At 45.2% G+C, this 10,479-nt stretch overlaps 1 protein-coding gene across 2 annotated transcripts; it reads left to right on the top strand.

The window, feature by feature from the left end:
* The first annotated feature begins 2,160 nt into the window (after positions 1-2,160).
* Positions 2,161-9,798, top strand: TMPPE (transmembrane protein with metallophosphoesterase domain). 2 transcript variants are annotated; one of them, XM_061548597.1, is made up of 6 exons: positions 2,166-2,305; positions 3,182-4,077; positions 5,616-5,726; positions 6,243-6,402; positions 7,811-7,950; positions 8,908-9,798. In XM_061548597.1, exons 2-6 carry the CDS (start codon positions 3,321-3,323, stop codon positions 9,096-9,098), a joined length of 1,359 nt encoding a protein of 452 aa, XP_061404581.1. In that variant the 5' UTR covers positions 2,166-2,305; positions 3,182-3,320; the 3' UTR covers positions 9,099-9,798. The 2 variants fall into 2 exon arrangements, with proteins under 2 accessions (XP_061404582.1, XP_061404581.1); XM_061548598.1 differs by having other exon boundaries at positions 2,161-4,077; positions 6,243-6,371; positions 8,908-9,069.
* The last annotated feature ends 681 nt before the right edge of the window (positions 9,799-10,479 follow it).

Genomic DNA, 10,479 nt, shown 5'->3' with positions numbered 1-10,479 from the left:
ACACAAGTCTGGAGGTTTATTCTCATAGTTTTGATTCGTTATTCGCGAGGGATACGTTCTGGAGACGCTGGCGAATAGGACATTTCTCAGATGATATTGGCCTACGAAAACTAAGATTTTTGAATTACCGAAAATAAATACATAAACAAGCTCTTAAATACATGGAAATTATCATAATTGCACGAAAAATTGGTTATATTAAAGATATTAAAAAAATAATGTTTAAATACTAGTTTATAAATGAGCTTACCTTAAATTATGATGATGCTGCTGCTGCGCTCTTCACTTTATTTCTTCACTTTATCTCTCATCACTTTGTCATCACTTTCTCGATGCAGTTGTGTAGTCCCAGATTCGATTCGCAGATAGCCAAAATCACGAAGAGCAAGTTCGTGAATAATGAGGGAATACTGTATTTTTACCTTAATTACAATGAACCGAACAAAAACGTGAAAATACACGAGTTCGCCGTCACCATCAGCCACAACCAAATCCACCGCTGAATCAAGGCCTGTCCAAGCCACCGCCATCCCTCACGGCCCTGTGCAACAATTGTGATGAAAGCGATGCCGAATAAAGGTTTGTCAATTCTGTTGTAACCTTTAAAACCCCCATTTCAAATTTTGACCCATTATTTGGTATGCCAGGCTACTCCAAGTTATGTTCAAGTCTTAAGTAAAATCCAGTATTGGTGGGATCACTTGTTAATTCTGAAGCTGTGCAACACATTACAGCAGGTATACTATATAATGATTTACGTTTGTCTACATTGACAATAAAAATACAACCATTACTCAAGTGGTTAACGCAGTCTCTTGGATTGCTTTGCTTTTGTAAATCAAACGCCTGTGAATAACAGAGGCATGCACTCTAAATAGACAAGCAAGTGCATATATTTTCTAACTCCTTTCGAGATTAGCTTAACACGTTTAAAATCATTCGAGGTCATGATGGCCGATGTCGATGTCACCACAACTTGCCAGCCCTTTGTCATTCTCCTACCTCTCCCCTATCTCACTACTCCCTTCCACACACTCCTACCTCTCCCCATATCATCTCACTCTACTCCGGTCCACACACTTTCCTACCTCTCCCCTATCATCTCGCTCTACTCCCCTTCACACACTCTCCTACCTCTCCCCTATCATCTCACTGCTCCGCTCCACCCACGTTTTGCTTCAACAACAAAGCCTTTCTGTCCCACACCACATGCAACGTAGGCTCAGTGGGAAGTCGCTCATTCTCCACTGCTGCCCCAAGTCATCCGTGATGTCAACTTAACAGACCTTTGTCGGTGTCCAGCCTAAATATATTCCCTTTCTTTCCCCCTCCCCTCTGCCTGTGGCTGTTTTGTTTCTATAAAATCCACCTTCCCATTGCTTCTGTGCAGCTTCTTGAGATGCAGTCGATGTTAAGAATTCGGATGCTCGTCTCTTAACATCCAAACTGGTCACCACTCTGGGATACCTATTTCATAATTGTTTTTTTACCCTTTTATCTGGCAACAAAACTGACACCTTTTTTACAAGGAGTCATGTTTGCATTGAACACAATACCTGCGGCCGGAATGCAAACAAAACACACAACTCTGATAATGTATGCATTGTCCTACCTATTTCGATTCGTATTTTTCCATGGGTGAAAAAACCCCGATTTTTCCAGCGGCAGGCATCAGGTTTTTTCTTTAATACAATTAAACCCGATTTCGGGGAATTAAAACCTGGTTTAATGAATACGAAACTCTGGTAGGCTTCGGCTGCTTCCTCATCGGTGCTGCTATCATCGTACTCGGGGCCGTCGGGCACGGGGTCGTCGTAGAATGCGGCGGGCAGGTTGGTCTTGATGAACACGAGCTTCTCCTCCACAATCGTGGGCGCCAGCGAGTTCCTTCGCTTGGAATGGATGAAGCCCATCGTTGAGAAGTTGGCGAAGTGCGGTTCTGCAATTAGAACCAATTAAACCGGATTTCTCCCAATCTCAGATGACCGGGTTTAATATAAAAAGACAATTAAGCCCAATTGTAAAAAAACCCGACAGTGCCAGTGTGCCACCCTTGTATTTTTCACGTTGCGACGCAGGTAACCCCCCCCCTGGCCGCTAGAGGGCACTCGAGAACAAAGCCACCGATCCCCGAATCTCACGGCAGCCGGAATCGCCGCCACGAATCGTTCCGAGCCTTGGCGGAAGCGGCTCGAGGCACGCCGCATTGCGAAGGGCTCCTCCTCTCTGTGCGTGTTCGTGGCCAGTCCACCACCGCTCGACGGATGCCTTCCAGAAGCCGTAGTCACTTGGCGTTGTCTGCGGGGTAACAACTCCGCACGAGTCGCCTGCGCGTGAGATCATTTCAATATTCGTCGCTCCGTCTCCCGGCTCGGCTGCGTTCGCTGCACCGCCCCGACCGAACGCCGCCGTCGCTTTTCTTGTTCATGTTTTTGTTTGTTGCGGTTGCACCCGATTCAAGAGCCGAATTGCTCACAGGGCTCTACCTAATACATGAACTTGAACTTGACCGCGGAGTGAATTTGCGTGCTGCCCTGTCGCAGCGGTGGCACCACCAGCGATCGATGTTGCCCGTGAGCAGCGGAGATGCCCAACGCCGACCGCGTGGGTGGCCGCGACGGCTCCGGGAGGTATATAGCCGGGAAGCCGTGATTGGTAGCGGACAGCGTGGTCCAGATGTCTTGTGACCCCCCCCCCCCCCCCACATTGAATTCTATAAAACTTAAAAAAACATTTGTATAGCAATATAAAGATGACGACTTAATTAGATTCAATTGTGTATGTCAATTTCTTCGTAAAGGGGCCCGGTAAGTGTGTATGAGAACCAGCATTTCCTCGACATATTACGCAACATTTTCAGTTCCACTTGAGCAAACGTATTCAAATGGCTGAGCAAAGTACAACAACGTTAGGGGTCAATTAATGTTGGGGGTCACGAGACATCTGGACCACCCTGTTACACCCTCACGACGGGGACGAGGCCCCCATCCGGTGTGGCCGTGCCATGCGTGGGGGCGATCGAATCTAAAAACAGACGCAGCGTGCCAGTCCAAGGAGTGCCAGTGGACTTGGTGCGCAGCGGAAGCCCACGATGACGGTGGTGGGTTTTGTGCTCGCACCTCGGTGCAAGGGTGACCTCGCGAGGGCCAACGCAATAATTCTGATGATTGTCTCCTGACAGTTGAATTCTGGGAACATTAATCCAGAGCTGCGTCTGCCGGCGCTCGCAGAAACATTAAGCGACGACTTCGCTGGACAACAACAATTGAGTGTTGCGGCCGCCGTGGTCGACACGTGGCAGTCTTCCATTCGCGCACTTGATGAGAATCATGAAGGTGCCGTTCAGCAGATTGCGACTCGGGGTCGCAGTGGCCGTGGCCGGGGCCGTGGTCGTCCTCTCGGTCTTCGCCGAGCGACTCCTCCTCGCCCATCGCCTGAGCCACGGCGCACGGGCGCGCGTTCACCGCCTGCAGATGATAGCCATCTTCAATGTGGTCATCTATCTGCCCTCCAAGTTCGTCTGGACCAGGTGCGTGACCGAGCCCACCGCCGCTTGCAGCCGTGGCAAATGCGAGTCTTGGGCCGGCTTGTGGGCCGCGTGCGTGGCCACGTTCCTGCTGCTGGTCCACACCAGCCTCTTCACCGCCCTCTTTCTGGTTCACATCGAGCCCCACGTCTTCTCGCTGGTGTCCAGCACCTGTCTGGGCGCCTACATTCTGCTCAATTTCTGGCTGCTGGTCCTGCTCACCACGGACCGCTGTCTGAGATTTGCGGCCAGGGCGCTGACTCCGGCGATGAAGAAGGATGAGGAGGTGGAGGATGAGAAGATCGAGAGAAGGAAGAGGGCCCGCGCGATACTCGCCATAGCCCTGCTCCTCACCGTGTCCATGACCCTCTTGGCCGTGCACAACGCTGCCGGGCGACCCCACACACCCAGGGTAGAGGTGCGACTGCAGCGCCTGCCAGCCAACTTGAGTGGCCTCAAGGTGGCCCTTCTGTCAGACATACACCTGGGCCCCACGGTCGGCCGCAGCAAGCTGGCCCAGGTGGTGGACATTACTAACGGGCTGAGGCCAGGTAGGTGATGCACCTGGGTGGACAAAAGCATTTGAACCGTTTTGGATTTTTTTTCACAAGTTAGAATTCAGCTGTACATGCGCAGCCCCTTTTGTCAATCGACTGTTGGACGAGGGCATGCCCACCCCGTGTGGGTCGTGGGGGTTAATTGACCATTCTTGACCATGCTGGCTGGTGAAAGTGGGAGCATAGGTGAGGGAACATTGAATTACATTACAAGAATGCATTTTGCTGTACTTCCCTCTGCTGTCCACAACTTCGCCAGACTGTTTTGGGTAACGGTGGTTGAAACATCGGGTAACTTTAGTTTAATTTTGTTATTTATTCAAAGCCTTACTCATTTTTGGGAGGCTTTACATTGAGATGTTTGGTCAATTTCGTGAATATTTGCTTGTGGGGAAAGAAAATGTGGGTACCTGGAGAAAAGCCACCACGCATACGAGAGGGGTTAATAGTCTACACGTGCGAGGTTGATTACACTTTGTCTCCTGCCATCCTCAATTCAGGCCAAATCGCAGTCCATCGGGTGTGGACATTTGACATTCTGTCTGCATGATCCACCACCCATTGCCACCAATAGACTGGTTCCCAGCCATGCGCCACCATAAACAGCTCATCCATTACGGCTTCCAATAAACCATGGGGGTCCCTTATGATGCAGCAGTGTGCACAGCCTACATGTTGCGAGACATATGACCATCGTGGATGGCTGTATGTCTACTAAATAGTTTAAATTGCATGTTGAATTATGCATTATACATTGTCCGAGCAATCAGTTGGAAGCTTTTAATGTGGCCTATCCGCTTGAGCGGCAACGAGGGTCCCTGTCCTTGAGTAAAACGAATGCACTATTTTAGGGCCCAAATTTGAAAATGTTGGTTTTCGGATTTTTTACTTTAAAAGCATAAACTCGATTGCCGTTATGGAACAATTTGTATTGTAGCAAAGCCATTGGCCTCTCAGTATAAAAGACATCACGTGCAATACAGTACTGTACTGCATTTCCATGAGCCGCAGGAATTGAGTATGGTCTGAATTTCTGCTCAGAAACCGTTTTTCTATTATTTTTGTTATCTAAAGTTGGCTGCCATTTCGGCATGGAGGCCAAATCCACTGGATTGATTTCACTTCGTGGGCTGGCCTGCATTCCCTGTGTCAAAACTCGGGCCGAGCGGAATTGCATCACTCGAACGAACATGTTAAAATCAAAATTGTTATCGGCGTCAGGAACATATAAATGTACATTTATGTTAATACTTAACATTGCATTTGTTAACACAGCAGTAGACTAAATAATACTTCTTGGAAAGTCTTGCATCGGAAGTATTTCTTGTAAAGATCAGCCATACTTCCATCGTAACTTGATGAACTCGGACAATTAAGGCAAGGCCGCTCCTTTGATAACCTAAGTGCACTTAAATTGACTCCATTGGACTTTCCATGGAAACTTTGTACAACTACATACCTACTACAACAGATCTAAGAGAGAAAAAAAAAATGGTCCTCTCTAAACCGTGTGTTTGTTGTCACTGGCGCAGACTTGGTGGTCATCGTAGGAGACCTCGCAGACTCTCTGGTGTCCAACTTGAAGGATGCTGCTCAGCCACTGTCCTGGCTGAACCCACGCCTGGGCACATACTTTGTCACAGGCATGCCACGCAGTTGTAAACACGTTCATTATTGAAAAGTAGGTTTTACTTCATCATCATCACCATCATCAGCCATGATCTATCCACTGACAGATGAGGGCCTCCCCAAGCCACTGCCAATCCTTGCTGTGATGCAACAATATAACTGGCTCCTTCACATAAAATTATTTATTTCATTACTCCATTTCTGTCGTGGGCATACAAACGGGTGTGTTCACTGCTTTGGATGTGACTCAGTTGTTAGTCTTGACCATCGGCCTCCACCCCTTTTCGTGATGTGTCCTGCCCAAGGACACTTTACTTACAATCAATATGACATCCAACTTGTATTTGTTCTGACCCACGTTTTCGCCTTCCTGTCTGAGTGTAATTTCAAGCATGCACATATCCAAGATTCTTTAAAAAGTGCACGCATTTTAATTTTACGTTCAAGAGAATTGGACTGCAAGAAGCGAGTACAGGCTCGGTCTTTAGAAGGCGAAGGTTTCAATACGACGTCCCTGTGTGTCCGCACAGGTAACCACGAGTACTACACGCACGACGTGCAGGCCTGGTTCCAGTACCTGCGCTCGCTCAACATCCACCCTCTCCACAACCAGCACGTGCACCTTGGCGGCAGGCCGGGGGAGCGCGTGTGCCTGGCAGGTGTCGATGACATTGAGGCGTTAAGGATTGGGTATGCGTGTGTGGGGTCTGGCCAACAGCTCAGCTTGTAATGTGCACTTGATAACGCAACCTGATTTCATCAAATGGTCTCAATTATTAATGCGACCGTTTCTCAAGACACCGTGCAAAAAGACACGCACATTAGATCGTTGGGGAAAGGCAAAGGTTTTTTTTTGTTAGGGTGAAGTTGGAAAGAAATGGAAGGCCAGGTGCTGTGGAATATAATTTTAGTGCCAATCAAGATATTTGGACAAATCGGGATAAAACTAAAGACAAAATAAATTTCACTTTTACAAATGACAATGGACAGCCAGAGATAAGAATACGTAGGTCTTAAGCCTGAACTTGCAAAGGGGAATGGAGTCAACAGTGTAAAAAGCCATGGGGGAATCAGCGACTGCCCATTGTTCAAATGTTAAACTAGGGGCCTTGTCAGGAGGCCTTGGCTGCCAGAGTGGAGAGAAAGTGGTGGAGAGCAGGGTGAGGACACACAATGTCTCCACTTAACCGAGATATTGACACTGGAAGGGACTCGAGTTGCCCAAAATATTAATGTGGATATTAATTTTAAGTGAGTTATTGCTAAATGAAGTTTATGAGAGCAGAAAATGCAGTTAAATAGATGAATGTAATAATTTCTACTGTTGCATAACAACACCCATCGCTTTGAACACCAACAATACTTTGCGCATCTGTCATGTGTGTATCAAAAATATTTCTTAACATCCCTTGTATCTTTGAAAAACCACTGCACAGCCCTATTCGGAGTGTGATAAATGCCTCGCTCAATGTGTGCACACGCAAGCATGTTCACATCAGGTTATTAAGCTGAAGTTATATGGTACAACTTTACTGCACATAACTTTATTGCAATTTTCAAGTGTCACATAAAATCCTGTGTTGAACAGTGCAATTTCTTGTGCAGCAGAGTTGCATGTTACTAAGTCATTAAGCTCAAGTCCACAATAAAGTTTCGGCTGCGATGCCTGGCCCTGGTTCTCACCTCCTGTGGTGGATCTAGACCAAGGAGCCCAGTCGGTGATCTAGGCGAGGAAAGTCCACCTCCTCGGCCTATGAATATTTTTGGGGGCATTTTTCACAAGTAAAAACACTCATTTATGATTTGCTTTTTAAAGATATATACATTTAGTTTTCTGATTAAATATACCCATCCCATCTCTATGTTCCTCTACAACATTGCAGCCACATTGAATATAGCCATTAAGTTGTTATGAGCGTGTTTTCCATGTGCAAAAAAATAATTGTTGAACAAAGTTGGGTGTTGCAGAGCCACGCGTAACTTTATTTACTTGGTGATGCAGGCTGTTAAACAGATCAACGTGGCCAACATTGTTTTAAGCAACATTGTCCCCGCTTGCTTATCCTGCTTTGATAAGGGCTTTTGATGCTTGTGCCAGGTACCCGGGGCACGGCATGGACTTGGAACAAGCGCTGGCGGGCTGCGAGGAAGGGAGCGCCATCATCCTGCTCGCCCACCAGCCGCGGGCTGCACAAGCGGCGCTAGAACAGCGTCCGGACATCGACCTCGTACTTGCAGGTGCTTGCACATGCATCACAACGCTCAACAATGGCAAGGGAGTGGGGGGGCTAAGGGAGGTGGAGGAGGGGGCAGCACAATGTCCTAAGTGGTCACAACAGAGATGAGGCCATCATCCCAAGGGGCAAGCCAAATCTGATGCTCACAGCCACATCAGGATGTTTTATAGACATTTAACGATTCACCAATCCACTGATGTGATTTGAGGTCGCGATTCGATTCAAAAATATTTTTTTAACCTAATTTTTACTGTCTCGTTTGTATTGTTTCTTGCTTTTTAGCTCTTTTGTACGGTTTTATTCGCTCCATTAGCCTACATGTAATTGACATGAATAATGTATGCATGATTCAACTCATCATGATTTAAGGAATGTTTTAATTGATGACTCGGTGCATAACTATATGCCTCACATAAAAAAAACAAGCCGTACTACACATTTCTTAATTCCTCTCCTCCCATCCACTTCGTACCCAGATTTCACAATAAAAAGTAAAAGTTTAGTTGGAAATAAAATTCTTATAATTTAACTCCATGGCACCTTGTCCATTCTATCGAGTTCCTGTACTCCCCTCACACATTGTACTATATTGCATCTATGTTACATTCACAGACACTTTATACTCGAAATCCTTTAATAAGATTTCATATTCTTTGCTTGCTTATCGTGAATGTATTTTTGAAATGTCTAATGCCTTATAATTACGGACCAAATTTGGACATTTTTATCAATTTAATTATTGTGTAAACAATTTAACTTGTCTCTCACATTTGTACAATTATACTTTTGTTTTGTTTTTGCTTAGAATTTTTGTCTTCATGCTGTAATAGTTTCTATCGCCGATCTGCCTTGGAAACGAGACTCTTAAAGTCTCAGAGCTCTCGCCTGGCTTTGAATAAAGGCTATGATCGACTGATGCCAACAACCCCCCACCCCTCATCTCCCACATCCCATTCAGGGCACACGCACGGAGGACAGTTCTTTCCCGTGTCTCTCGCCGTGTACCTCTACAACCCGTTCTTCGCGGGGCTGTATCGGCACGGCGAGCACAGCCAGGTGTACGTCTCGCAGGGCAGCGTCTTCTACGGAATGCCCATGCGTCTGGGCAGCACCGCCGAGGTCACCGAGATCGTGCTGCTGTCGCACTGATGAAGCCCAGTTCCATCCGAGTCACTTAGCGGCATCTCGGCGTGCATCAAGGGGTGGTGACGAAATGGTTTTTGTGTCGGGTTAAGGGATAATTTGTTCTATTTTTATTTTGTGATAATGTGAAAAAAATGATGTATGCTGTAAGCTACACGAGCTTGTGTTTGTGTATGCTGAAGGAACTGCAATCTGAGTTTTGTGTGTAATTTTTATTATGTTAATGTGATGGTTAGATTGTCCATCCTGGTGTACAATAAACACTGTTCCCCTTTTAAAGAAAGTATTATTGACGATTTCCTGAAGGTAATACTCTACCTCAATAATGATCTGTCAATGATACCTCAATAATGGAATCTGTTGTGCGCTGTGTAATGCCTATAGATGTGGTGTTTCAAATATATGACAACGTTGCACTTGCCTATTTAAAACCACAGCACTTGGGTATGTTTATTTATTTGATGCCTTTCTGGCCTATTATAATAACCATCTGCCCCTTTTCAATACCTTGTTTTGTGTGAAACTTTTTATCCAAAAGCAAAATAACATCGTGTTTTTTAACAGTTTGATGGTGGATTTGTCAACATTTCTGTATTTTTTTTCTGGTTTTATCATTGTCAAGACATTTGCCATTGCACTTTGCAGATATTACAAAAAAAAGTGAACCATGAAAAAAATATAATGTTAGTCAAATAAAATGAAATGGTCGAAATGTTATCATTTTCATTTTTTTTTGTTTTATGTATATTTGGTGTATATTTTAAGTTTAGAAAAAGTATATTAGAAAAATAGTTGGACAAAATATTCACACATTTCACCATTATCTTTTCACCTTCAGTATTTTGGACATTTGGGGAACTTACATGTTTGCTGGAGGCTTCATTTTAATGCGAGTCAACCATTATTTATCAGTCTTTTTTTTAGATGGACAGGTTAGAGTTTTTCATTTGCCAATGCTTCTGCTATAGATATAACACCTACAGTTTTTTCAAATATCACAAAAATACCACCGTTTAACACGGAGGCTATTATGGAAAAATACCACCATTTGGTTATTTTCGGACATGTTAAATATGTAAAATAGTTTTAGATTCTGAACAAATTTTCGGGAAAATACATGTCTTGGAGAAGTGTAAAGCAAAATATATTTTTGACATCTTCACTTAATCGCAAAATTGCCACGAGATGGCAACAAAGTCCCTTATGTAAATGTATTAAAACAATACGCTTAACTGAAACGCTACTCAATTCAGAATATTCTTGTTGCGATATATGATACGTGGTGGACAGCAGAGTAGACTGCTCCACACTCCATTGCTCGATGGTATTTGTTTTTGACCTGCTTCTGCACTCGAGCAGTAGCATATCGAGGGTAAGTGGGCCACGA

This window comes from Lethenteron reissneri, chromosome 9 (assembly GCF_015708825.2).
Source record: "Lethenteron reissneri isolate LAM-NWPU_2019-01 chromosome 9, ASM1570882v1, whole genome shotgun sequence".
Lineage (NCBI taxonomy): Eukaryota > Metazoa > Chordata > Hyperoartia > Petromyzontiformes > Petromyzontidae > Lethenteron > Lethenteron reissneri.
This window is presented reverse-complemented; position numbering and strand designations above follow the sequence as displayed.

Coding starts and splice junctions, on each gene's coding strand:
- TMPPE (XM_061548597.1), top strand. CDS start 3,321: ATGAGAATCATGAAGGTGCCGTTCAGCAGATTGCGACTCGGGGTCGCA. Junction 4,078..5,615: donor TACTAACGGGCTGAGGCCAG/GTAGGTGATGCA, acceptor TCACTGGCGCAG/ACTTGGTGGTCATCGTAGGA. Junction 6,403..7,810: donor ATTGAGGCGTTAAGGATTGG/GTATGCGTGTGT, acceptor TGCTTGTGCCAG/GTACCCGGGGCACGGCATGG.